This window comes from Erpetoichthys calabaricus, chromosome 1 (genome assembly GCF_900747795.2).
Source record: "Erpetoichthys calabaricus chromosome 1, fErpCal1.3, whole genome shotgun sequence".
Lineage (NCBI taxonomy): Eukaryota > Metazoa > Chordata > Cladistia > Polypteriformes > Polypteridae > Erpetoichthys > Erpetoichthys calabaricus.
In genome coordinates this window covers 201,909,714-201,936,382 of record NC_041394.2, presented here as the reverse complement: position 1 = coordinate 201,936,382, position 26,669 = coordinate 201,909,714, and the positions used below count along the sequence as shown (strand labels likewise).

General features: G+C 41.0%; 1 protein-coding gene across 2 annotated transcripts in view; it reads right to left on the bottom strand.

Moving 5' to 3' along the window:
• yaf2 (YY1 associated factor 2) overlaps window positions 1–25,678 on the bottom strand; it is a 51,377-nt gene extending 25,699 nt beyond the window's left edge. Inside the window, exons 1-2 of one of the 2 annotated variants that reach the window (XM_028810873.2) lie at window positions 25,438–25,678; window positions 24,942–25,067 (exon numbers count right to left, since the gene is read on the bottom strand). In XM_028810873.2, coding sequence (XP_028666706.1) covers window positions 24,942–25,067; window positions 25,438–25,463 — 152 coding nt within the window. In that variant the 5' untranslated portion in view covers window positions 25,464–25,678. The remainder of the gene's footprint in view (window positions 1–24,941; window positions 25,068–25,437) is intronic. The other variant, XM_028810886.2, reaches the window with a different exon arrangement.
• Between the last annotated feature and the right edge of the window lie 991 nt (window positions 25,679–26,669).

Below are 26,669 nucleotides of genomic sequence, written 5' to 3'. Positions count from 1 at the left end.
GTTCATTTCAGTCTTGTAAGTCTGATTATTTCCTCATACGTAATTTTATTTTTTATAAAGTGAATAATTTTTAACCGCAGTTAAAATGAGTACAAAACGAAAGAGCTATTCCGTCGAGTACAAAAAGGGAATTGTGGAAGACTCCAGGGGTGTAAATCTTGATTTATGACGATGTTCCAGAAGAAGATGACATGACTGTAATTGAATAAATTTTAATTTCTGTATTCTGTGTAAAATAAATAAATAGATAGATAGATAGATAGATAGATAGATAGATAGATAGATAGATAGATAGATAGATACTTTATTAATCCCGATGGGAAATTCAAATATTAAATAAAAATATATAAATATACTTTTATTTTTGTCCTCCCCCGAAAATAAGCCCTAGTGCGTATTTTGGACCAAAAAAGAAAGTAAGACAGTGTCTTATTTTCGGAAAAAGACGGTATCTATCTATCTATCTATCTATCATATGCTTTGCACAAACACCTTGAATAAAAAAAAAAAAAAAAAGTAAAAATATTAATAATTTAGTGCAAGTGTGATCAGCATGTGATTAAAACTCCTCTTCACGGCTGCTTTAATGGCTTGCTGTCCTAATAAGGATCAAGAAGGGATACTGGTCAGTTAGTAAGACAGCGACAGGGCAAGAACAGCAAAAGAAGTAAAACAGGAAAGAGACCAAACAAGTCTGTCTTCGACTTGCCTATTATTTTGAATGTGTTCAATGGGCAGTGGTAGGGTATCGATTATGTTGCAGTATTCAGAATAAAATAACAGTTGGCACCTGTGGACTAACCCAGAAAAGCATGATCATCACAGTATCAAGCAGAGTCTGTACAATCGTTTACTTTTTTACCCTTTACAAATGCAGCAATATCTTAATAAAGATGGCTTCAATATTTTTAATTACACCTAATTGTTTTAGGCATTATATGTCAAACCAATAGCTACCCATGATTGGAACTAATTGTAGGATACTGCACCAGAGAAGATTTTTTGAAAAACTACTCAGAGTAAATCTGTAGATCAAAGTGCAGTCAGTGGGACCAAGAAATGTCCACATAGCATGCAGGCACTTATTTGTCTATTTCAAATGCTCTGCACTACTAAAACGTTACAAACATGAATAAAAACAGCAGCCTTAGTAGTTTTTTTATTTTGCCTTCAATGTTCACGTATCAGATACGGTGTAAATTGCATTACAGTCCATTTAATTTTCAGTTTGAGTTTTTACTTTTGTTTAGCAGGTGCATTGAGTTTACTAATGACTGAGAACGTCTGCGAGGAACGATTTAAAGTTATGGTGTTGTGCTATCTCATCCTGTTGTTCTATTTTCTCCATGTGTATTAGTGTTTCGCCGCTTTAAGAAACAGTATTTTGCTGCCTTGCAATGTTTAACTTGTAATTCTTCCTAGCTCTGTGCATCAAATGAAAGTATACAGTATATAGCGAGTTAAAAAAAAATAAAACTGTTCTGAAAGATTAGTTAATATCTACAAAATATGTTCATATTAATCTTTAGTTATATATTACTGTTCTAGCAAGCATTCATTCATAACTTTAAACATGGTATATGGCAGCGTTTCTTTGTGCTCTAAAAGCACCCATATGCCTTTGCAGATAAATGCAAATTATTGTACTACAAGATGGTGAAAAAAATTTGTCTGGCAGAGCAGTTTCTGGGGGGGCAAGCTGAAGCAGCACTTATCTAATATATAGTGCCATTCATATGTATCCATCTATCTTTCTACCTATCCACTCATACATCATGCTCTCATGATCCTTATAGTGCCAATGAACATCTTGGGCTGTCCAGTATCAGACCCAGAGGACAAATCCAGTGTAAAATGAATTATGCTCTTTCCAATGCCCAATCTGATGACAAATTTCCCATTTCTACTGTGCTCCAAAACATCAGTCTGTGACATTCATGTTCCCCCTTATTCTTCACATTACTTGCCCTATAGATGTGGAAAATAACGGGTGCACCTGCCACCCAAATTTTAATACTATACCCATCTCTAAATTGCACAATCCTCTGCCAACTTTTGTAACCAAAACCATTATTTTTATTATTATTATTATCCCAATGCACACCACTATCGTACTAACCACAAACACACATCTCATACATTTGCTCACCTGCCTGAAGGGACAGGACAAGTGGAGAAGCCGGTAAAGAAAGTTTGCAGATACTGCACTTAGTGCGCACTTTGATGGCATGTCCATGCTACTTCGCCCTTTTGCCCACCTCTCTCTGCCACAGAGGCAACTTGTATGCCCACTATCTACCTGCACTGTGAGAATCGCAAGCAACCACAAACCCAGAGCAGATGGACATTGTGATCACAGAACTGCCTTAATGCCAGCTTTTTCCAGGTGGACCTATCCTCCTCAGACAGGTCTTGACCATCAATGGAGCTTGTCCCCCTCTCTGGTTCAGACCCAAGTGTGCTACACTATTATTTCCACAGCACACCTGGGTAGCTCTCACAGTATACCACTGTGCTGTGGCACACTGGTAGAAAAACACTGATCTATCTAACTATTCTGTCATTATTCTGTGACTTTTGACCAAAGTCAGAAAAGGCATGTATACACAAATACCTAAAGAAAGATATTGCTTTGGATTGAAAAACACTGACAGAAAGGTCATGCAGGGTCAATTAGACTCACTCCAAACACTAACATGTTGCTATTTCCTAGTGTACTGCTTGAGGAGGGGGAATGACTTGATGTACGTACAATACTTATGTGAAATATTCTTCATGTGAATCTCCCCAGGTGCAATACATTTGGATTAATAAAGTATCTATCTATCTATCTATCTACATTTGGCTCTGCATACTTCCATTGCCCTGACGGATACAGCTAGTTTGAAAACTAGTGTGTGATTTTTGTCTAAATCCTTTCCCCTGCTAGCTATTTATAGGGTATCACTTTATTGCTGACAAATGTTGTTGCTGCACATTACAGCATTGCATTGGCCAACATACTGTGCAAATATATGTGTGCTTTGCTTATGGGTTATACTATTAAACATTAGTTTGCCTTCAAAAACCAGATGACTGACACATATTCAGTGTTATAAATAGTTATCAATGAAGTATGCCGTTTTGATCGTCCTGGTAACTGAATGTTTTGGTGATTACACATTTTTATTCAACACAGTACACATCATAGTAGCCTCCTTAGCATTAGACCCGAGTATTACTCAGGCTGCGAAAACCATGCTAAAAGCGTTAGTTTCGAGTGTCACCCAGGCATCTGTACAGATGCATCTTGCGCAAGTGTTAGAACAGAGAATCACTCGGGCTGTAAAAGTGCTGTTAGTGCTGCTGTTCATTGGAGAAATTACTGTATGTCTGAGAGCAGGTTTTCACAAATTATGAAATATCTGAACTTTACCAACAATGAAGACTTTGATGAAAATAACCACCCAGCACCCAATCTGAAGAAAATTTGGGAGATATTCCTGGCCATTGTAGGAAAATTTCAGATTGTTTACATTTCGGACCATGATGTCAGCATCAATGAAAGTCTCATGGCTTATAAAGGGCAGACTGTGATGGATACAGTACATCGCGTTAAAAAAAAAGCAAGATTTGTGAGCTTTGTAAATCTAAAATGGGATGCATTTGGAATTCTGTACACAGGGACAACGCTTGATCCGAAATACAATCAGTACAGAGTTGTTACGTCATTTGTGTCGACTTTGATAGATGCTCTGCTGAATCAAGGTTACTGTGTAACCATGGACAATCTGTATACTTTGCCAGAGCTATTTGACATCTTGCTACAAAGAAAGACTAAAGCATATGGAACATTGCATCCCAACCATCATGGCCTGTCTGAAGATTTTGGCACAGCTAAATTACAGCGAGGTGCGCTAGTAGCTTAGCAAAAGGGTAAAGTGCTTACACTGAAATGGAAAGACAAGAAAGATGTTTTGCTTTCTTAGCACTGTACATAATGTAGCTAGTCACCATATAGGCAAAAGGCAACAAGCAAGTTATGAAGCCTTGTGCTGTGGTTGACTACAACAGCACAATGGGTGGCATAAACCGTGGGGATCAAGAATTGACTTTCTTTCCCATTAAATGGAGGCAACAACAAAAGAAATACAGTGATCCCTCGCTATATCGCGCTTCGCCTTTCGTGGCTTCACTCCATCGCGGATTTTATATGTAAGCATATTTAAACATATATCGCGGATTTTTTGCTGGTTCGCGGATTTCTGCGGACAATGGGTCTTTTAATTTCTGGTACATGCTTCCTCAGTTGGTTTGCCCAGTTGATTTCATACAAGGGACGCTATTGGCAGATGGATGAAGCTAGATTGCTTACTTTTCTCTATCTCTCTCTTGCGCAGACTTTCTCTGATCCTGACGTATGGGGATTGAGCAGGGGGGCTGTTCGCACACCTAGACGATACGGACGCTCGTCTAAAAATGCTGAAAGATTATCTTCACGTTGGTATCTTTTGTGCAGCTGCTTCCTGAAACGACATGCTGCACAGTGCTTCGCATACTTAAAAGCTCGAAGGGCACGTATTGATTTTTGATTGAAAAACAAACTCTGTCTCCCTCTCTCCCTGCTCCTGACGGAGGGGGTGTGAGCTGCCGCCTTCAACAGCTTTGTGCCGCGGTGCTTCGCATACTTAAAAGCAAACAGCCCTATTGATTTGTTTGCTAGAGATTGTTTTCTCTATCTATGTGACATTCTGTGCTCCTGACACGCACTCCTTTGAAGAGGAAAATAGGTTTTCATTCTTTTAATTGTGAGACAGAACTGTCATCTCTGTCTTGTCATGGAGCACAGTTTAAACTTTTGAAAAAGAGACAAATGTTTGTTTGCAGTGTTTGAATAACGTTCCTGTCTCTCTACAACCTCCTGTGTTTCTGCGCAAACCTGTGACCCAAGCATGACAATCTAAAAATAACCATATAAACATATGGTTTCTACTTCGCGGATTTTCTTATTTCGCGGGTGGCTCTGGAACGCAACCCCCGCGATGGAGGAGGGATTACTGTACTACAAAAAAGATATTGTCATCTGGTGGGACAGTGCATTTAGAATGCGTTAGTCTTATACAAACAAAAAGCTGGCGAAACTGTATCTAATGCAAACTTAACATGCCAGCTTATAGAACAAGTCATTGCCGCACATCCATCATCCATACTACTGCTAAAGAGAAGCGGTCGACCCAGCACATCGTGGATCAATCCAGAGCTTCTTATTCGTAGACTCATAGCTGTGCAGTGCGCTGTTCAAAAACGGACAAATCTGGAAAGAAAATCCGAAAAGAAACACGCTATTATTGTTCTGACTGACGACGGATTGTGTCTTTCACCGTGCTTTAAGATTTACCAGACAAAGGACTCATTTTGAGATTATATACTGTTTTGGCATCATTATTAGTAGTATTTGTACTGTTATTTTTGTTATTATTGTTCATTTCATATTATTTTTATTCATCATTACTATTATTTATATCATTAATATACTTTTGAGATTTAATAAAAATGTCATTTTTCATGGCAAAAAAAAAAAAAAAAAAAAAGCAATGCTTTTTAGAATAAAATGCAACACTAATGAGGTTAATAAGAAGATGTGCCTTGTCCTTTGGCAGCTCAAATATATTTGATTTCTCTGTTCTTGCAATAATATGAGCTGCTCAGTCTTCCCACATTCCATAATTCTATACATGCAACTGGGGATGCGTGCAAGTCACACCCCAGCACAACCGTGAACTGAATATTCCACTTAGTAAATGGAAATATGCTTGGACTGATGGACATCCTTAGAAGTACTTATTACAATCAAGAGAATGAATTTGAAGACTCCATTAATTTATCAGGGCTGGGCACTCTCATTACCTTTTCATCTCCTCTTACAAATGTGTGACAACACAAGGTTAAGCTATTACACCTCATTTGATCAATAAAGTTATTTTGCTCTGAAAACATGTGCAAATCCATTTTTTAGATCCCATAATGAGAGAAAAGTGTGTGGTGTGTTTTGCTTTTTTTTTTTTTTTTTTTTTTAAACAAGCATGATTCCTACACTAGCACAATAAAATTCTTCTGAGCAAACACAAACATTTCTACACATGACCTTTTCGATATGTGTTGAGGTGCTGTATCATCACCATAGGGAGCGATTTTTATATGTAGTTTTCATCATATATTATTGTGCCTTCCAGAGTAATTTGTCTACTAGCAGTCACAAATGAGTGCAGTACCAACATTCTCGATACTACCAATACTGTAAAAAAAGTAGGCACTGTTACATTTTCCGAACTTCGGTACCAATTTGTACCAAAATACCAGTTCTTGTTTTATCCTTACTTGCAACCTCATTCTTTTGGTCATTACTTGCAGCTCATAATCCAAAGTGAAGACAGGGAAGTAGATTAACTGGGAAACCTAGATTTTTGTTATTAGAATCTGCTGCCACATCACTACCATGGACTGGTAGCACCCACAGAACAACTGTCTCCTCTCCAATCCAACTGTCAATCTTATGTTCATTTCTTTAACACTAGAATTACCAGAGTCAACGAAAAAACTCGTAGATCCGGCCCACCTTAAAACCATTCTCACCTCTCTTTTGTCTTCTAAATGAGCCGATTAAGACAAGCCAGTAAGCAGCCGGCTATTCCATCCCCCACCGTCGCAGAACGTTCACTAAGTTTTCCCAGCTCATGCCTTGTTTGATTATCTGGGAGTGACTGAACTGCTAGAGTTTTAGAGTGAAAATAATAGATCGTTATTTGGAACACACGCATTTCATGCGTGTTCCGTTTCTAAAGTAATCTGTGTAAACACATTGTTAAAACAGAAACATTTTAGTAATAAATGTTACAAAATGTGGCATAAACTATTGCATTTGTGAAGCTTGACGTCCAAACATCAAATAAACACTTTCACAAAAGATTCAACGATGCTACAACACCTTCCGTGGCGTAGCAGTAAGATTTGCTGACTTAGCGCTACAGCAGCCTTGCCGTGCATTACAGACCCGAGTTCGATTCCTCGCTGGGGAGGAAGTGTTTTTTTTTCTTTGTAACCTCAAATGGACAAAAAATTTATAAATTGGTATGCACTGTAAATCATTAAGTTTAAAATGTTGATCGCGGTTATTTCTGTTGATTAATTCATACATTTTTACTTAGAGTCAGAACAGGAGCTTATTCAGCTTCTGATCTGACTCTAACAGCGCCACAGTATAAATTCACACCCAATCTGACGCTGTTCGTTTTCAAATAATATTGTACTAGTGCGATTATGTTTTCTGATTGGTACTATTCGCGTCGTCATAAAATGATTTCTTCAAAACGTCACATATATTTGTCTCTTTCTTTTTTTAAAATGTGCGTTGATCACCACCAGCATGTTGTAGCACACAGCAACTGGTACTGCATGTTCTTGCATGCACTGAATAAGCGCACTGAATAAGACAGCGCTATATGCAATCATCAGATTCAAACCTTAACAGTTCACACACACGCAAGGATCGTCTTTCTTACATTTACAACGTGTGTACCTGTTACAATGTATTCACTTCTCTCTATGCTGTGGTTTCTATTACACACCTGAAAGAAAGACAATATATGTGAAAACGTCATCGCACTAATGCAATATTATTGAAAACGAACAGCGTCAGATCGTTTGTGAATTTATGCTGGAACTGGAAATTCTCTGATGTGGAATCAGTTCTGTATGGTTGTGGCCATGGGTGTGAGTGGTAGACATAACTGGGAATTACTGTGAATGTGCGTGGTGTTTTGAGATAATGAATAGAGCTGCGAATTACAGGTGCTTGCTCAGTGTAATAGAAACCATAGCACAGAGAGGTGTGTACACTGCAACAAGTACACATGTAAATGTAGGAAGGGTGCTCCTTGGGTGAGCTATAGCGCGTCCTTATGTGAAAACAGCAGTGTCAGATGGGGAGTGTCTGATGATTGCATATAGTGCTGAAGTTAATACTCTTTACTATGCTTTCCTCTGCATGTCCTGGAGTACAAAAGAAACAGCATACAGCAACGTGTGGGGACTGGCAAGATTGGGGGGAAAAAAAAAAACACGCGGTCGTATGTATTGTGATACACTGCAGAGCTATAGCGCGTCTTTATGTGAAAACAGCAGTGTCAGATGGGGTAGGAAGAATGAAAAGTGAATAAAACAAAAACAAAAACAAAGCTAACCTTTACAAATATCATAAATTACACCGGCTGTTACAGACTGAAATCAAATATATCTTTTTATTCTAAAATAGTAAAAATAAGAGCAGTTCACTTCTCAAAAGGGAGTCGTGCAGGATCGAACTCGTGACCGGTTGATTGCCAGTCAGCAACTGATACTGTTGCGCCACAGCAGCAGTCGTTGCAAGTAAGTGAAAATGTCGCACACTAAGGCGACTTTTTTTTTCTGGAGTTGTGTTTTTGAATAAAAGCGCACTTGTTCCGTTATATTTGTACCTTTCGTGAAAGTGTTTCTTTGATATTTGGACTTCAGGCTTCATACATTATATAGTTTATGCCTACATTTTGTCATTTACTACTAGAATATGAAAAAGTTTCTGTTTTAAAAATGTGTTTAAATAGATTATTGTAGAACGGAACACAAATGAAATGCTTGTGTTCCAAATAACGATTTATTATTTACACTCTAAAACTCCACTTCACTCCCATATAATCAATCAAGGCATGAGCTGGGAGAAATTCGTGCACGTTCTAAGTCAGTGGGGGGATGGAATAGCCGGCTACTTGCAGCTTGTACATTTAGATGACAAAAGACAATGGCGGAGAGGTGCGAAAGGATTTAAGAAGCGATTTAAGGTGGGACGGATCTACGAGTTTTTTCGTAGGCTCTGGTAATTCTAGTATTAATCACTCATGAAGAATATCCCAAGATACCAGAACTCTTCCACAAAGTGCAACTGTCCCTCCATTCCCCCAGCCCACCAGGAGTGAGCGATTCACTGTTTTTCAACAGAGAATCAAGACCTCAGACTTAGAGGTGCCAAATCTCATCACTCCCACTTCACACCCTTCAACAACCCATTTGTGTGTGTACCAAAGGTCACAGTCAGACGAGGCAAAAAAAGACATCATCAACATCTGAATAAAGCAACAATTCTACCATTAGCATCTCTAATTGGACACCCTTACATCTTTGGTTACACCTTGATATCCTGTCCATGAAAACCACAAACGGGAATGGTGACAAGATGAAACCATGAACAAGTCCGGCACACACAAACGAATTAATGACAAGTATTCAGATATGTATTCTGTATACCAATACTAGAAAAGTACCCAAAAAACAAAAAACAAATATCAAACGGTACTTTACCAGCACTTCTAGATTTTCAGTACCAGAATTAAACGTCAGCCTTCAATTCAAACCTCTCATCCCAACACATAGTGGAGTACAGTAATCCCTCCTCCATCGCGGGGGTTGCGCTCCAGAGCAACCCGCGAAATAAGAAAATCCGCAAAGTAGAAACCATATGTTTATATGGTTATTTTTATATTGTCATGCTTGGGTCACAGATTTGCACAGAAACACAGGAGGTTGTAGAGAGACAGGAACGTCATTCAAACACTGCAAACAAACATTTGTCTCTTTTTCAAAAGTTTAAACTGTGCTCCATGACAAGACAGAGATGACAGTTCAGTCTCACAATTAAAAGAATGCAAACATATCTTCCTCTTCAAAGGAGCAAACAAATCAATAGGGCTGTTTGGCTTTTAAGTATGCGAAGCACCGCGGCACAAAGCTGTTGAAGGCGGCAGCTCACACCCCCTCCGTCAGGAGCAGAGAGAGAGAGAGAGAGAGAGAGAGAGAGATAGATAGAGACAGATAAAAAAATCAATACGTGCCCTTCGTGCTTTTAAGTATGCGAAGCACCGTTCAGCATGTCGTTTCAGGAAGCAGCTGCACAAAAGATAGCAACGTGAAGATAATCTTTCAGCATTTTTAGACAAGCGTCCGTATCGTCTAGGTGTGCGAACAGCCCCCCTGCTCAATCCCCCTACGTCAGGATCAGAGAAAGTCAGCGCAAGAGACAGAGAAAAGTAAGCTGGGTAGCTTCTCAGCCATCTGCCAATAGCGTCCCTTGTATGAAATCAACTGGGCAAACCAACTGAGGAAGCATGTACCAGAAATTAAAAGACCCATTGTCCTCAGAAACCCGCGAAGCAGCGAAAAACCCGCGATATATATTTAAATATGCTTACATATAAAATCCGCGATGGAGTGAAGCCGCGAAAGGCGAAGCGTGATATAGCGAGGGATTACTATAGTCGGATAAAAACAAGCTGGGGATATTAAGAAACCACACGCTTCATTGAGACCTCCCAATGAAATCTCAAACCACATGACCCCCCCCGCCCCCCAACACAATGAATCAACATGATCAAGACTTCATAGGGAACTCAACACTCACCTACACAACTTTGAACAAACTCTCTGGTTACCTTTTATAAATATAAGAACCACCACAACAGTCTGCCAGTCCAAGAGTACTTTGCCCACCTTTCATGCAAAACAGAATAGATGCATCGACCATGCTATACCTATGATCAGTGCTTTGGACATCTCCAGTTGCAGCCTTATGACCATGCAGTCCTAGGATCACCACAGTGGCTTTGGCGACACTGATGGGAGTCTGTTCTATTGGACGTTTCCAACACATCCTCCTGATGAGGAGGCATGTCCACCAGGTTGAAGAGATCCTCAAAGTGTTTCTTCCACCACTGAACAATTTCCCCAGAAGAGACAAGCACCTCTCCAACCCTACTTAACACAGTCTGGGCACTGTCGAACTTTTCCTTTCTAAGGCATCGACCACTTCACCAAAATAGCCTCAAGGTCACTTAACAGTCTATCTCCATCGCTTCTCAAAACTTCTCAAGTTCAAGCTTTTGCTTGCAGAATCACTTTTGCAGCAGTCCTTGTTGGCACCTTTCAACTGAGTCAGGGACATAAAACCTTTGACTTGGCCTAGTATTTATTCTTTGTTCTTTTGTTCTTTATTTCTTTATTTCGCCTTATACAATTTCTTGTATTAGGAATTTGGTAGTTTTCGCATACCCCTTGGGGTCAGAGCGCAGGGTCAGCCATTGTACAGCGCCCCTGGAGCAATTACAGGTTAAGGGCCTTGCTCAAGGGCCCAGCAGAGCAGTGGCCTTTTTTGGCAATGACGGGGACTCGAACCGGCAACCTTCAGGATACCAGCGCAGATCCTTAGCCACAGAGCCACCACTCCGCCCCTTAGTACCCTGTAAAAAGTTTGGGTTTAAAGACTATAATGATGATGCTGTGGTTTTTTATAGTATTAATTAATAAAAGTACAAAATTGAGAAGCATTTAGCGTAAGACAAAACTATCAAAAATAAAAAAGATGCTATGTTTTGATTAAAAGTCTGGAAGAAAAAAAAGTTTAGTTTAATCAAATTAGTATATATGAAAGTGGAAACAAACACATATTACGATTTGCATTTAGTTGCCAGAGGTGGTCAACTCAAGTTATTTTACTTGCCTGACAATGTTTAAAATATGACAAAACTTGACTTAGCCTTGCTTACTGATGACTTGTGATTCAACATGAAAAATAACCTGCAAAGTCTCACGTTAATTAACTACAAATGCTCCACACCTGCATTAAGTTATCAGGACTAATGAGTGTGTTAGAGGGTAACGGCAATGGAGGGATCAGCACCAGGGATTAGCAATTTTGAATGTAAATTTTATTAATAATATAATGTAATGGTCATCTGCAAGATCTGAGGGTCAAAAACCACTGGCCTGACAACAATATCTTCAGACTTTCTCATTTCCCCGATCCACAATCTTTCATGCCAATTCAAGCCACCACATTGGGTGTAAGTACAATACAAACACCACTTGTTTTACAATCTACGTGAACTGCCAATCCAACTGAGAATCTGTTGCGATACTAAGCCATGCAAAAGGATGCTGCTGAGGAGAGTGTCATAAAGCACTTTATTATATACAGTAAGTGATGTCCACAAGTACAGGGTGAACCAAAAAGCAGTACCACATTTCAAACGTTTATTCTACAAAAACACTACAAGATGAAATAAATTTAATTATGACACAAGAAAGTGTATAAAAAATAGATTTTTTTCACTGTGTTTTAAAAATGATGTCTTCAAGGAGGTGGCCATACTTAGAGATACACTCTTTGAGACGATTTCTGAGTGCTCGCATGACTTGTTTGGCCATTTCAAGGGGTTATAGCGGCGATTTCGTGGCGAACAGCATCCTTGAGGGTTTCAAAGTTTTGAGGTCAGTGTGTGTATACTTTCAACATGAAATAGCCCAAGAAGAAATCGCATGGAGCGAGATCAGGCAAACGTGAAGGCCACCCGACATCGCCGCGCAGGAAGATCAGCTTCCCGAAAACATCTCCTGCAAAACTTGCATGGATCTCCGTGCCGTATGAGCTGTTGCTCCATCCTATTGATACCAGGCATCCACCTCATCCATTTCCTTCAGTTGGGGCCATAAAAACTTCTCTAGCACTTCAATGTAATGTTCTTAAGTGACAGTGACTGTTGCCTGCCCACCCCCCAAAAAAAGTAAGGGTCTACAATGCCAAACTCTGCAATGGCGCACCAAACTGTAACACGCTCACTGTGCAGGGGTCTCTGATGAAGTTCATGAGGGTTGGTTTCAGCCAATAGAAAAGTTTTGCTTATTTACACAACCATTCAAAAGGAAATGTGCCTCGTCGCTGCACATAACAATAGCATCTCGATGAACGGTTTGTAGAATGTTCTCACACAACTCTCCACGGCTCTTCCAGTCTCTCACAGCGAGTTCCTGCACTATCATAATTTTCTATGGATGGAAATTAAGGTCCTCATGCAAAATCCTCTATAAAGACATGTTGGAAATGCCTAAGGCAGAAGCATGCTTGCACGCTGAACGTCTAGGAGGCTGCAAAAGTGATGCCCTTACAGCTTGGATGTTTTCAGGCATTCATACAGTCCGAGGATGGCCTGGAGATTTTCTGTTCAATGTTGTACCCATCTGTCTAAATTTAGTCATCCAATGAAGAATTATTTTCAGATTTGGGACATCACCGTTAGGAGGAATGCTGAAGTGCATTCGGAAGTCTGAGTTACGTAGTGATGATGGATTAATTGTTTTTGAAGAATGGTTCGACAGCAAAAGCATGGTGCGCACCAGACCAAGGCATGTTGCCATATGAAAACTACAAGGGATGGCCTATCAAAGGACCCCCATCCCAACCCACTCAGCTGCCTCTGCCTAGTGCAATGACCTTAAGAAAAGTGGTACTTTATTTTGACTTGCCCTGTAGTATTCCCTATGTGCTATGCAAAGCTACAGGTGTTATGATCAACGTCAAAATCCTGTCTATAGCTTGCAGCAGTTAGATTGTTTTTAGAAGGACCGAGACATTACAGTATGAAACCTGAGTCACATGAATAAGATCAGTGTTTCATAAAACTGTGTTCTGTGAAAACTTACAATAGTTCTGCAAGCCATCAGTCAATAAGTCCTCTAACAGCTGCCGCTACTGGAAAAATTAGTGGTGATCAACAAATACCATGAATTTGATGCAACACTGATTGCATCTCTTCCTACATAGATCTGAGCTCAGCCAAACCAGAAAGCATGTTCCTATAGAGTTAAGATTGCTTTAATTCTTTATTTCATTGGCTGCATGCCAGTGTGGAGAGCTTGCACTGACCCTTGTGTTTAGTCACTGTAATGAATTAACGGATTTGTATCACGCGAGATGAGAAAATGCAAACATTACACAACCTAAAAACACTATCAAAGGCATGCAGTCAAATCTACAAATGGCATGTCACTACATTTTTGAGATGTAGGTGTAGTTTTATTTAACATCATTTATAACTACCTTCGTCATTTATGTACACTTAGTTTACTAGAGATGATTGTGGTTAAATGAAGAACAGGACCCCAGAGGGAGTAATAGTGGTATCAGGGCGGTTTGTGGAAGTGAGAATATTAGCAGTACCTCTACTCAATCACCTTTCAGAGTAGGTGTTTAGTTACGCGTTAATGCAACTACATTGTTCACAAATAACCGATAAAACTTTTTTTGCAAGAGCAATGTATTCTAAATGATGGAGAATTGTTGAAATGTTGAGTTAAATAAGACATAAGCAAAATTATGTAAATAAACTTTAAAAACAATAACCACTTAGGTAACAAAACTCTACAGGATTCACATCCTTGGTCTTCCCTGCACGAAGTTTGCATGTTCTCCCTTTGTCTGCATGGGTTTCCTCCAACAGGACAAAGAAATTCAGGTTAGCTGGATTGGCAATAATTAATTGACCCTAGAGTTTGTATATGTGTTTGCTGCCCTGTGATGGGCTTGCTCCTTGTGGCTTATGCTTGCTGGGGATAGGCTCCCAGTGGGAACAGAAAAATGAATGGAAGTACATGGCCTTTCAAAATTTATTTTCTTTAAATATTGTGTGCATTAGGCACACTATACTTATGCAAAAACTATGGAAGGTAAAAAAAAAAAAAAAAAAACAAAACTGCAAATTACAACAAAGTAAAATTAATATAGAAGTCACTGTCATTTCTTATTGGAATTCTTTTCTCTGAGAAAGTCTTTTCTTAGCTTAAATGTCAGTATATGTCACACACATTATGATAATTAATTTAACTGCAGAAAGTAGTAATAATGTAAACACTTTTTACTCAAGCCTTCCCAACTACGATTTTGACTTGACCTGCTTGAATAAAACCAGTGCCTTGACTGAACTTGCTTGATTAAATCCAGTGACTCAGCTTGACTTGCTTAATGCAATCTTCGTAACTGGAGACTTCACTTGAAACTTACTTAAGACTTGCATATGTAGAACTTAGTCCCATCTGTTAGTCAAACAACCTAAATTATTATCAGCTCCGACTCTAGTAACCTAATACTGTGGAACCTCGGTTCACAACCATAATTCATTCCAAAACTCTGGTTGTAAACCGATTTGTTCGTGAACCAAAACAATATCCCCCACAGGATTGTATGTAGATACAATTAATCCGTTCTAGACCATACGAACTGTATGTAAATATATATATATATATATTTTTTAAGTTTTTAAGCACAAATATAGTTAATTAAACCATAGAATGCACAGCGTAATAGTAAACTAAATGTAAAAACATTGAATAACACTGAGAAAATCTTAAACAACAGAGAAAACTAACATTGCAAGAGTTTGCGTTATACTATAGCCTTATGACCCGATCGCTGTAAACACTCTGTTTAAATGAGTTTTAAGCACAGGGGGAAAAAAAAGGAACATTTGAACAAATCTGAACTTTATTTAAAAACCAAACATAAACCACCAAGAAAGTAACATTGCAGGAGTTCATGCTAATAGCCTAACAACCCGATCGCTGTAAACACTCTGTTTAAATGAGTTTTAAGCACAGGGAAAAAAATGAACATTTGAAAAATCAGAAATTTAATAAACAACCAAGAAAAGTAACAATGCAACAATTCACGCTACGAACTGAAAAATGAACATTTGAAAAATCCGTAATACAAAAACTAACCATAAACCACCAAGAAAACTCACCTTGCCTGAGTGGAGTTCTGACATGAAGGAAGTGAGGAGGAACTGAGTGGAGAAATTCCTCACTTTCGCCACTTGTAGAAGGATAGTTTTGCAGCAAATCGCCATGAATCTTCCTGGCTTTCTCGCATAACATCGCCTCGCTTACGCTGTCACCTGCAAGTTGCTTCTCGTTCAGCCACACTAGCAACAGTTTTTCCACCTCTCCCAGCACTTGAGGCCTCTGCCTGGTTAACACTGTAACTCCTTTTGCAACATCAGCTGCTTTAATAGACTCTGCTTTAGAATAGTCAAAATTGTAGATTTTGACTTCTTGTACTCAGCGGCAAGATCAGTAACACGAACGCCACGCTCATACTTTTCAATAATTTCTTTCTTTACTTCGATTTCTATTTTCTTCAAAACTTTCTTCTCACCACTCTTCACTTGCTTAGATGCCATGGTTAACTGCAAAAGCACACGAAATACTGTAGAGCACAAAGAGTTCACAAGTAAAGCACGCACATCTGACCGAGAACAATGAACAGGGAGAGGCTGAACACGTGCTTAAATACAGTAATCAGCGCGTACGAACCGGAAGGGAAATGAAATACAGCACAAAGAGTTCACAGCGAAAGCATGCACAAGCACACACGTCTGACCGAGAACAATGCAACATGTGCGGAAATCATCGGAGCGCACAAACCGAAAGGGAAACTTGCTTGTTCGTATACCGAGTGTGTGGTCGTGAACCGAGGCAAAAGTTTGGCAAACTTTTTGGTCGTAAACTGATTTGTACGTGTACCGAGACGTTTGTGAACTGAGGTTCCACTGTAATTACTTCAGACACCAACTATGACTTCAAGACTCTGACTCCCAATCCACAGCCCTGATGGTGTGCACCATCGGGTCCCTAGGGTTGCTACCATGAGATGTACAGACTGCATTAAGTACAAACCTTTTAGCAGCTACTTCCACAACTGAGATCTTGCACAGGGTCCATTTGCACTTAATAACCCACGCCTCCCACTGCACATGAGATACGTTTTCTAGGAGGCAAAAGTTGAATTCATCACGAAAAGAAGCCACAGCCAAACATTCCCAGGACACCCTAACTACTCATCTAAACCTCCTTGGTCTATCTGGCCTATGCCTTTTGCTTCATATTCAATACACTACCAAGTGCTGATCAACTGAATGCTCTGCTCCTCTCTTCACAAGAGTGTCCAAAACATTTGGCCTCTAGTTAGGCAATACCACAACAAAGTCATCGACCCTTGGTGTTATTGTACCAGCTACACCTGTGAGCCTCCTCATGTTTGATCAATACAAAAACAAAGCAAAAGACGCATATACATTTTCATTATCACTTATAACAGTTGAGATTGAGAATTACTGTATTTTAAGTGCATTTTGATCCATTTTTCTAAGTTTTCTTTGTGTATATTTTCTCATTTAATTTTGTCCTCTCCTTCCCTTCTTCCTCTCTAAGTCAAACAAAAATATTTTAAAGACTACTATTTCTTCAGACATGTTACATGTGTAAGGAACCTCAAACCACCACTTTCAGCTTAACTGAAGAGACCAAACCATAATGAATACCTGAGAAGTGTAGCCACTACTTAATTTCCACATACGCTGCTCTCCTTTAAACTTTTATTGGAGACAAATTAAGTAGAAAATAGAGAAGAATTCAATCCATTTTTTTTTTCTGAGAGCTGCCCTATAGAAGTCCTGCGGTGGGTTGGCACCCTGCCCAGGATTGGTTCCCTGCCTTGTGCCCTGTGTTGGCTGGGATTGGCTCCAGCAGACCCCCGTGACCCTGTGTTCGGATTCAGCGGGTTGGAAAATGGATGGATGGATGCCCTATAGAATGTTTTTGTTGTGAAACTTTTCAAATTTAATGACAAGGGCCACAGGAAAATGTTTAGAGGCTAAGCAGTGAGCTCCTTTAATTTCTGGATGTTTCTAAAATGGTATCTATCATACTTTTAGCAAGAATTCAAACATGACCTTATTTATATTGTTAGGTTCCACCTTTCTGGTATCCCTAAAATTCTCTATTTTTGTACTCATACCAGTCCTGTGCATAGTGTTGCTTCTTTATGGAGCTCCTTAACTTCGAGTTTTATAGCAGTACATTTTTTTATTTGTTGTGGTCTCCATTTATTCCAGTTGTTCAATGTAGCAAGTTAGCAAACATTTTAAATCCTGAAGCTGGGCACCAATTTTCTTCATTTTAGATTCTATCATGGTCATTTAAAACTTATTTTTAAGACTCCATTGTGTTCCTTCCCCAATTCATGTGAACATTTACACTATTTACTTCCTTCAAATCCACTCACAGTCCAGATGTTCTGATTTTAAGGCATTCTCCATAGAGGTACATTTATAGAGCTGTGGTGATAAGCCATTATCACTAGTTGGTGAAACATCTTTTAATTGATCAAGATGACCGAGTCTTCACTATAAACTAGACTGGCTGAATGACCAGTTGCAGATGCTTGACATGACAGCCACATCTCTTCTATTACAAGAGTACCAGAAATTCCATGGCATACATCTGTTTCCTCAACCTCAGAATCCAGACAGGCTGCAATGTGTCAATTTTGATAGTTTTGACTGATCCATTAACAGCTATGTCACAGATTTTTAGAGCCAACATTGTGTAATCCATACCATATGAATTCATCTATCTATCCATCCATCCAGTCATTCATTGTCCACCACTTATCCGAAGTTGGGTCGTGGGGGCAACAGCCTAAGCAGGGAAGCCCAGACCTCCCTTTTCCCGGCCACCTCCTCCAGCTCTTCTGGGGGGACCCCGAGGCGTTCCCAAGGCAGCCAGGAGATATAATCCCTCCAGCGTGTCCTGGGTCTGTCCCATGGCCTTCTCCCAATGGGACATGCCATGAACACCCCCCCTTGGGAGGCATCCTGACCATATGCCCGAACCACCTCAACTGCCTCCTCTCAATGCAGAGTAGCAATGACTCTACTTTCGAGTCTCTCCCTATCCCTAAGGGAAAGTCCAGCCACCCTACAGAGAAAACTCATTTCGGCCGCTTGTATCTGCGATCTTGCTCTTTCGGTCACTACCCAAAGCTCGTGGCCATAGGCGAGAGTAGGAACGTAGATCGACTGGTAAATCGATAGCTTCGCCTTTTGGGTCAGCTCTCTCTTCACCACGATGGACCGTTGCAGAGCCCGCATTACTGCGGATGCCACACAGATCCGTCAGTCAACCTCCCGCTCCATTCTTCCCTCACTCATGAACAAGACCCAGAGATACTTGAACTCCTCCACTTGAGGCAGTAATGTGTTCCCAAACCGGAGAGAGCATTCCACCCTGTTCCGGCAGAGAACCATGGCCTCAGATTTAGAGGTGCTGACTCTCATCCCCGTCGCTTCACACTCAGCTGTGAATCGCTCCAGTGAGAGCTGGAGGTCACTGTCCAATGAAGCCAACAGAACCATGTCATCCGCAAATAGCAGAGACGAGATTCTGAGGTCACCGAACCAGACCCCCTTCACTCCTTGGCTGCGCCTAGAAATTCTGTCCATAAAACTTATGAACTGAATAGGTTACAAAGGGCAGCCCTGGCAGAATCCAACCTCAACAGGAAACAAGTTCGGCTTATTACCGGCAATGCGGACCAAGCTCCTGCTCCTCCTGTACAGGGTCTGAATGGCTCGTAACAACGAGCCTTGTACCCCGTACTCTTGGAGCACACCCCACAGGATGCTTTGAGGCACACGGTCGAATGCCTTCTCAAAATCCACAAAACATATGTGGACTGGTTGGGCAAACTCCCATGCCCCCTCCAGGATCCTGGCCAGGGTGTAGAGCTGGTCCAATGTTCCATGGCCGGGACGGAATCCGCACTGTTCCTCTTGAATCCAAGATTCGACTATCGACCAAATTCTCTTCTCCAGCACCCCTGAATAGACCTTACCGGGGAGGCTGAGGAGTGTGATCCCCCTATAGTTGGAGTTCTTAAAAAGGGGGACCACCACCGAGGTTTGCCAATTCAGAGGCACTGCCCCCAATGTCCATGCGATGCTGCAGAGACGTGTCAACCAGGACAGCCCCACAACATCCAGAGCCTTGAGGAACCCAGAGTGGACCTTGTCCACCCCAGGGGCCCCGCCACCTCAGAGCTTTTTAACTACCTCGGTGACCTCGGCCCCCGATATGGACAGGCCCCGCCCGGACTCCTCCAACTCTGCTGCTGGTAGGATTGAGAAGATCCTCGAAGTATTCCTTCCACCGGTCAATAACGTCTGCAGTTGAAGTCAGCAGGGCCCCATCTCCACTGTACACAGTGTTGGTGGAGCACCGCTTTCCCCTCCTTAGGCGCTTGATGGTTTGCCAGAACCTTCTTGGTGCCGACCGAAAGTCGTTTTCCATGGCTTCCCCAAACTCCTCCCATGCCCGAGTTTTTGTCTCTGCAACAGCCGATGCTGCCACACACTTGGCCCGCCAGTACCCCTCAGCTGCCTCTGGAGTCCCACTGGTCAAGCAGACCCGATAGGACTCTTTCTTCAACTTGACAGCCTCTCAAACCTTAGGTGTCCACCACCGGGTTCTTGGATTGCCGCCACGGGAGGCACCGACAACCTTGCCGCCACAGCTCCGTTCTGCTGCTTCGACAATGGAGGCTCGGAACATAGCCCATTCAGACTCAATGTTCTTCGCCTCCCTTGGAATGAGACTGAAGTTCTGCCGGAGGTGGCAGTTAAAGATCTTTTTGACCGGTTCCTCTGCCAGACATTCCCAGCAGACCCTCACTATACGTTTGGGTCTGCCTGGTCTGTCTGGCAGCCTCTCTCACCATCTGATCAAACTTACCACCAGGTGGTGATCAGTTGACAGCTCAGCCCCTCTCTTCACCTGAGTGTCCAAGACGTAAAGTCGCAGATCCGATGACATGATTACAAAGTTGATCATCGAGCTGTGACCTTGGGCATCCTGGCACCAAGCGCACTTATGGACACCCTTATGCTCGAACATGGTGTTCGTTATGGACAATCCATGGCCAGCACAGAAGTCCAACAACTGAACACTACTCGAATTTAGATCGGGGAGGCCGTTCCTCCCTATCACACCTCTCCTGGTTTTACTGTCATTGCCGACGTGAACGTTTAAGTCTCCCAGCAGGACAATAGAGTCCCCAGGAGCTTCCTCCAGGGACTCCAAAAAGGCTGGGTACACTGAACTGCCGTTCGGCACATAAGTACAAACAACAGTCAAGAGTCCTTCCCCTAACTCGAAGGCGCAGGGAAGCAACCATCTTGTCCAACAGGGAGAACCCCAACATGCAGGCCTTGAGCCGGGGGGCCAGAAGCAAGCCCATTCCCACCCGACACCTTTCGCCCACAGCAACTCCAGAGTGGAACAAAGTCCAGCCTCTCTCAAGAGGAATGGTTCCAGAGCCAAGACCATGTGTAGAGGTGAGCCCGACTGTATCTAGCCAGTACCTCTCAATCTCTACGAATCCTTTTCACACATATCAAAATGCAAAATGTCATGTAGCAAGTAAGGAAATGAGTGCAAAATAAATTTGTCAAAGGTGCAGGTATCTTAAGCGCCCATACCAAACAAACAAATGAGATCAACTAAAGCTAAACCAATTTCAAAATTAAATATGACAAAAAATATATTTTTGACATGACCTGTGAACCCATCAAGATTAACACCACTGTTCATCAATATCAAAAAGAAGACCAATGAACCTCATTTCAGATTTTTTGTACAGTTTACGGAAAAAATAACTATTTTCCTACCTTATTTTTTTTTTTTTTTTTAATTTATTACAGCAGCAAAGCATAGCCACCTTCAAGTGAAAAGCAGCAACTAGCTGTTGACAGAACTTTGTCAAAAGCAGAGCACAATCACTCTCTTACCAAGGAAATCAATAGCCATATAATAGTTTATCACTGAAACACGACAAACAAATCCATATGACAAGAGGCAGAATATGCTAAATCTACAAATGCACCTAGGATATTAATGGCAATCAAGACCTGAATGGTATATTGTGGTGTCTATTTCAGGTCTGTTTTGTACACATCAAAATGTATTACTTTTAGATGACACAGATAGCAAAAGTAACATGTACATTATAAAGAAATACTTATTTTCCATACTTTATTTGCTCCGAGCCACAGAGTGAGTCAGGAGTGTTGGAAATTGACTAGTTACATAATAGTTTAATACTGTTGCCACTGTGGCTTAGTCCACACCAACAGATACTTTTGAAAACATCATCTTTTGTTTTACTAGTTTTCCATTCACACTAGCATTTTTCAGATTATTGATTTTTAAATTTGTCATCCATTCTGAAATGACAAAAGAGCTTAACTATTTTCTATTTGGCATCCACAGTTTACCAGCCAAGAGCAATGCTTTTTGTTCACAAAGCAAACCAAAAGTAAACTGGATTACTGAAAGAACAGGGAAAAAAATGTACTTCTTTGTTCGGACAGGCAATGGAAGAAAGTACAACTGTTTTTAAGGGTTATAAACAAGCATAAGGTTGCCATAGCCTTGGAATATGAAGACCAGAGGTCCTGCCAAAATAAATACAGCAAATCATTCAATTGTTTAAAGGTGCAGAAACCATCAACCGAGTTAAGAGTGAGGAAGTACTATCCCCACAGTAAATATGAGATTAGAAAGGGAATTATCATGGCAAAACTAAACTCAGTGCCTGATCATGTGACAATCCTAAGTCAATGTTTTCAAAAAGAAGAGTTACCTACTATCTACACCAGATGCAAAACTTGGCATTTTCAAATTCAAACACTTCAGGGAACATTTTTCAAAAGCAATAGTCACGGTCAAAAAAACAGTGTGGATGTAAAACCAAAATTAATAGACAAATACATTGCAAATGTATTCATGCTCCTGTGGACAAAGCTTAAGGCAAACCGCTATCAAAAATAAAAGTGGATTTTAAAATTCAAAAAACAAACAAAATATATTAATTGAACCATGAAGAATAGGCACACTAAAATATACGAAATAAATCACTTCACAGGTGCCTATTACCATATCAAAATGGACAAAGTTGGCTGGCTAGGTGATTAGATATTAACCAACTTGCTACTATCTGGTGACTAGTTAATAAATCACAGGACATCAGAATTAAAAGAACTTGTTGCAGTGCAAGAGTAGCTTATCTGGCTTTAGAAGTGATCACTGAGCCAAGATTACTACTATTCCACTGTGCATGAGGTCAAAAGTTCACACACCAGAACAGCATGAAGCTTGGTGGTAGCAGCACAAACTTGATTAGAAAGAGATACATAACCATTTCGTGAATTCATTTATCCTAAAATTCAGGGTTACTGAATGTGGAAGACCTAAATACAAACCCTGAACCTGGTGCCAGCCCAATGAGTAGCACCCTTATTCACCTATTATCATTTCATCCATGATCAAACCTACTTGATCCAATTCAGGGTTACGGAGCACAGCAACAATCCATGCAGTACTACATGCATAGCAGAAATCAAAACTAAATTAGGTGCCAGTCCAGTAAAGAGCACACTTGGGCAGAAATCATCCGCCAATCCATTATTAAACATGTTTAATCTAGTTTGGTGTCACAGGAACTATAGCCAATCCAGAATAAAGTGCGGATAGGAATCACCCCAAAAGAGTTACAAGACAAATGTAGAGGACACTTTTGCAGACATTACATGCTAATAAGGAATATTACATGGACAGTGAAATTCTTACTTGCACATGCTAATCAACATGCTCTCCGACTCCTTGATCTGGGGGTATAACTACTTCAAAACTTTTTTATCTTGGGACTTCTGCATATTTTATCTCAAATAAATGCATTCATCAAACAACTTTGGCTTAAACAGGTCATTCAGCACAATAATGCTCATCAATCTAGCTCTAGAATCAGATATTCACTTATAAATTAACAATCAGCTATTAAATCTGCTTAATCCTAAACTATTCTGACATATTCGTGACATTTAATGTAACTTTTTCCAGCAATTTTCAGTTGCAACCTTAACTACATAATCTTAGCAAGTTGGTGGTATGTTCCCGTGAAAACAGATGCCTAATGTGACATACCCAGAGATTCACTTCAGTTTTGTCTTTAGTCATTGGGGTGGACTTGTGTGAATGAGAGAGGACAACGAGGAATAAAGAAAGTGGGTGTTTTGTACCTCATAAACAGAACAGAAACATGTCCGTCTGATGTCTCGTGTTTTACATACTACCACAGAATTGGCTGGAAAAAAAAACCAGGTGAGATTACAGCTGAAAATTGCCATAGCTGTTAGTCCTTCAAACAGTGTGGACTCCATCAGGCAGGATACTATTGGCTGTTAGAAAAAGATGCAAGCAAGATAAAATGTGTCATGGATAGTGACTTTCAGTTGCTTAAATTGGCATCGTCTGGTGATAAGATCATCAACTGTAGCCAACAAATCTGGTATACACCACGACTAGAGGTCCCATACTGTGATATTGACGTAACCTAACACACACATATTTGGGTTGGGAGAAGAAAAACTAGATCACTTAGACATGGGGTAAGGCATGCAGATTCTGCTTGGAGAATGTTTGAACCACAAGTCAAATTCTGCTATTCAGGGAGTGAAAGGGCTAGGAGTTAAACTCTTGGTTCTTTATGAAACCTGAGAAAAACAATCATGAATCATTACTGTACAACAAGTAGACACTTTTATCTACACCAACTTAAACAGATCACAAATACTTAACTTTTTTTCCCCATCTGTTTGCAAAAACGTAAATCACTACACTGTGCACTATACAAAGTTGTAGATAAAGGCATTAGTTAATCACACAATCGGAGCAATTTGCTCAGGGTCACAAAGTCAAACGTGGGCACTGACCCAGGTCCAGTGCTCCAGCCACTACATCACCCTGCTCATCTGATTGATCACTTTTTGCAACAGAAAATGATAATGTTCGGCCACTTGAAAAATTACTAAAAAAAGAAAAGGAAAGAATTAACACACCATAAATCTCAGCACGCTAGGCACAGCTAACACTCAAACGTTATACACTGAAATACAGATGTGCCATCCCATTTTCTAGCATTTGCCAGGAAAATGCCAACAAAAGCCAAAGACTACCAGCTAAGCTTCTGAGAACAACCTCCTCCTCCCCCTCCACTATAATATTAGACTGGCACCGTGCGGGAGTCTCTCTGCAGAAAAAGCCAGTCTGGCAGCACATTTCGTGCGGTGGGGGTGGGGGGTGTATGATGCGCCGCGTCGTTCCGCTCCGCTCCGCTTTTCTGCCTGCGAAAAGTCTCCCAGCACTCAACTCACCGTGTCGATGTGCCCTTCCTGACATCGCACATCATGCACTTGAAAGCCTCGGCGCTGTTCCTGAACGTGCACACACTGCAATCCCAGTATCCTTCGTCAGAGGAAGGCTTGGGCTGTCTTTTTGGCCTTCAAATAAAAAGATAAGATACAGAGACACAAAAAAACAACAAAAAAATCATTAGGAAAAAACATGCAGAAGCATTGTTTAACGTTGCGGCTACTAAACAGTCATCTATTCTCTCCCCCTCCCTCATCCCCGGCTTCCCTCCACCCCAACAGACGTGTTCCCAAGGCCTTGGTGATCTCCCCACAGCCAGTCTGCCCCGGGACCGCCAATGTTTTCTTTGCCTGTTGTAACGAAGCAAGCCGTCCGCCATGGCTGATGCACTACTGGAGACTTCCCCCCCATTCACACATACTGAGCCCCGACGGCTAAATTATTCACTCTGAGCGCATTTCGCTTACCATTTCCTGCGACTTGCCGAACTGATCTTACCTGGTCGGACTCTTCTTGTCTCCCATGTTCTTTGCACGCTTGCTCGTTTACGTAAAAAAATCGCTCAGTATAAACTGTTGGGCAAAAATATTGCTATGTGTATACAGTTCTATTGTGTATATAGATGTATAAATATATTATATGACTGAGGCGGCCGGATCGTAGAGCTTCCAGCTGTCGTGGAAACTCCAGTGACGCGGTCACGTGGTAGCAACCAAGCCAATCAGGCGGCACCTCATTTCCTGAAAGAGAAACATTAGTCTGAGGGCGGCAGGTTTGCAAGCTGTACAGAATGCTGATTATTTTAAATAAGTATACAAAGGCGTATACATTTTGTTTTAAGTGAACTATACTTTACGAAAAGGAGGACGTGCCTTCGTAGGGACGGGGATGGGGGGGTAGGTTTGGAAATGTACATTAACGGTGGGTGGGTGAGGGTGGGATTAGTTTCGCTGCAGCACTCGCCCCTTTGACAGAGATGGGTCAGCTGCTCGCTTCGAGCATTTGATTGGAACAAACGGGGCTAATAGCGTTACCGAGAAGACAAAAGAGCGCAGCTGACCACCGCTCTTGTTTCTCAGCACGTAATGTGATGGCGGCAGCGAACTGTAATGTTAAAGGGCGTACGTGCGCCCGGTTTTCCTTTGTTACCCGGTCAAGCTGCTCTTATTTCCCCGCCCCTTCTTACATTGGATTTTTTTTAAACTGCTGGTGGCTTTCCAAACGGCTGTAACCCCTGCCTACGCAAATCAACAGCTCGTAAATCGTCACTTGCTTTCCTTTACCCTTCATGCAGCACAGGTTAAGTCATTAAGTCACCGTTAGCTCTCTGTTTTGGAACGACTGAAAGTGATTTTTTTAAACACACCCCTCAGAACATATATTTAACGGAGATGATCAAGGGAATATGACAACGTCGCGTGTGTCCTTTTATGTAGTTACCTAGATGTAAATATAACGAGAGTTAGACATTTATCCATCCATTTTCCAACCCGCTAAATCCGAACACAGGGTCATGGGGGTCTGCTGGAGCCAATCCCGGGCAGGGTGTCAACCCACCGCAGGACACACACAAACACACCAAGCACACACTAGGGCCAATTTAGAATCGCCAAGAGTTAGACATTTATGCCTTCTTTAATATTTTTAAATTCAAATCCATCCTGATTAATACTTGTGTGCCGTTTGCATGTTCTCCCTTTGTCGGTATGAGTTTTCCTTCAGCTGTTGCC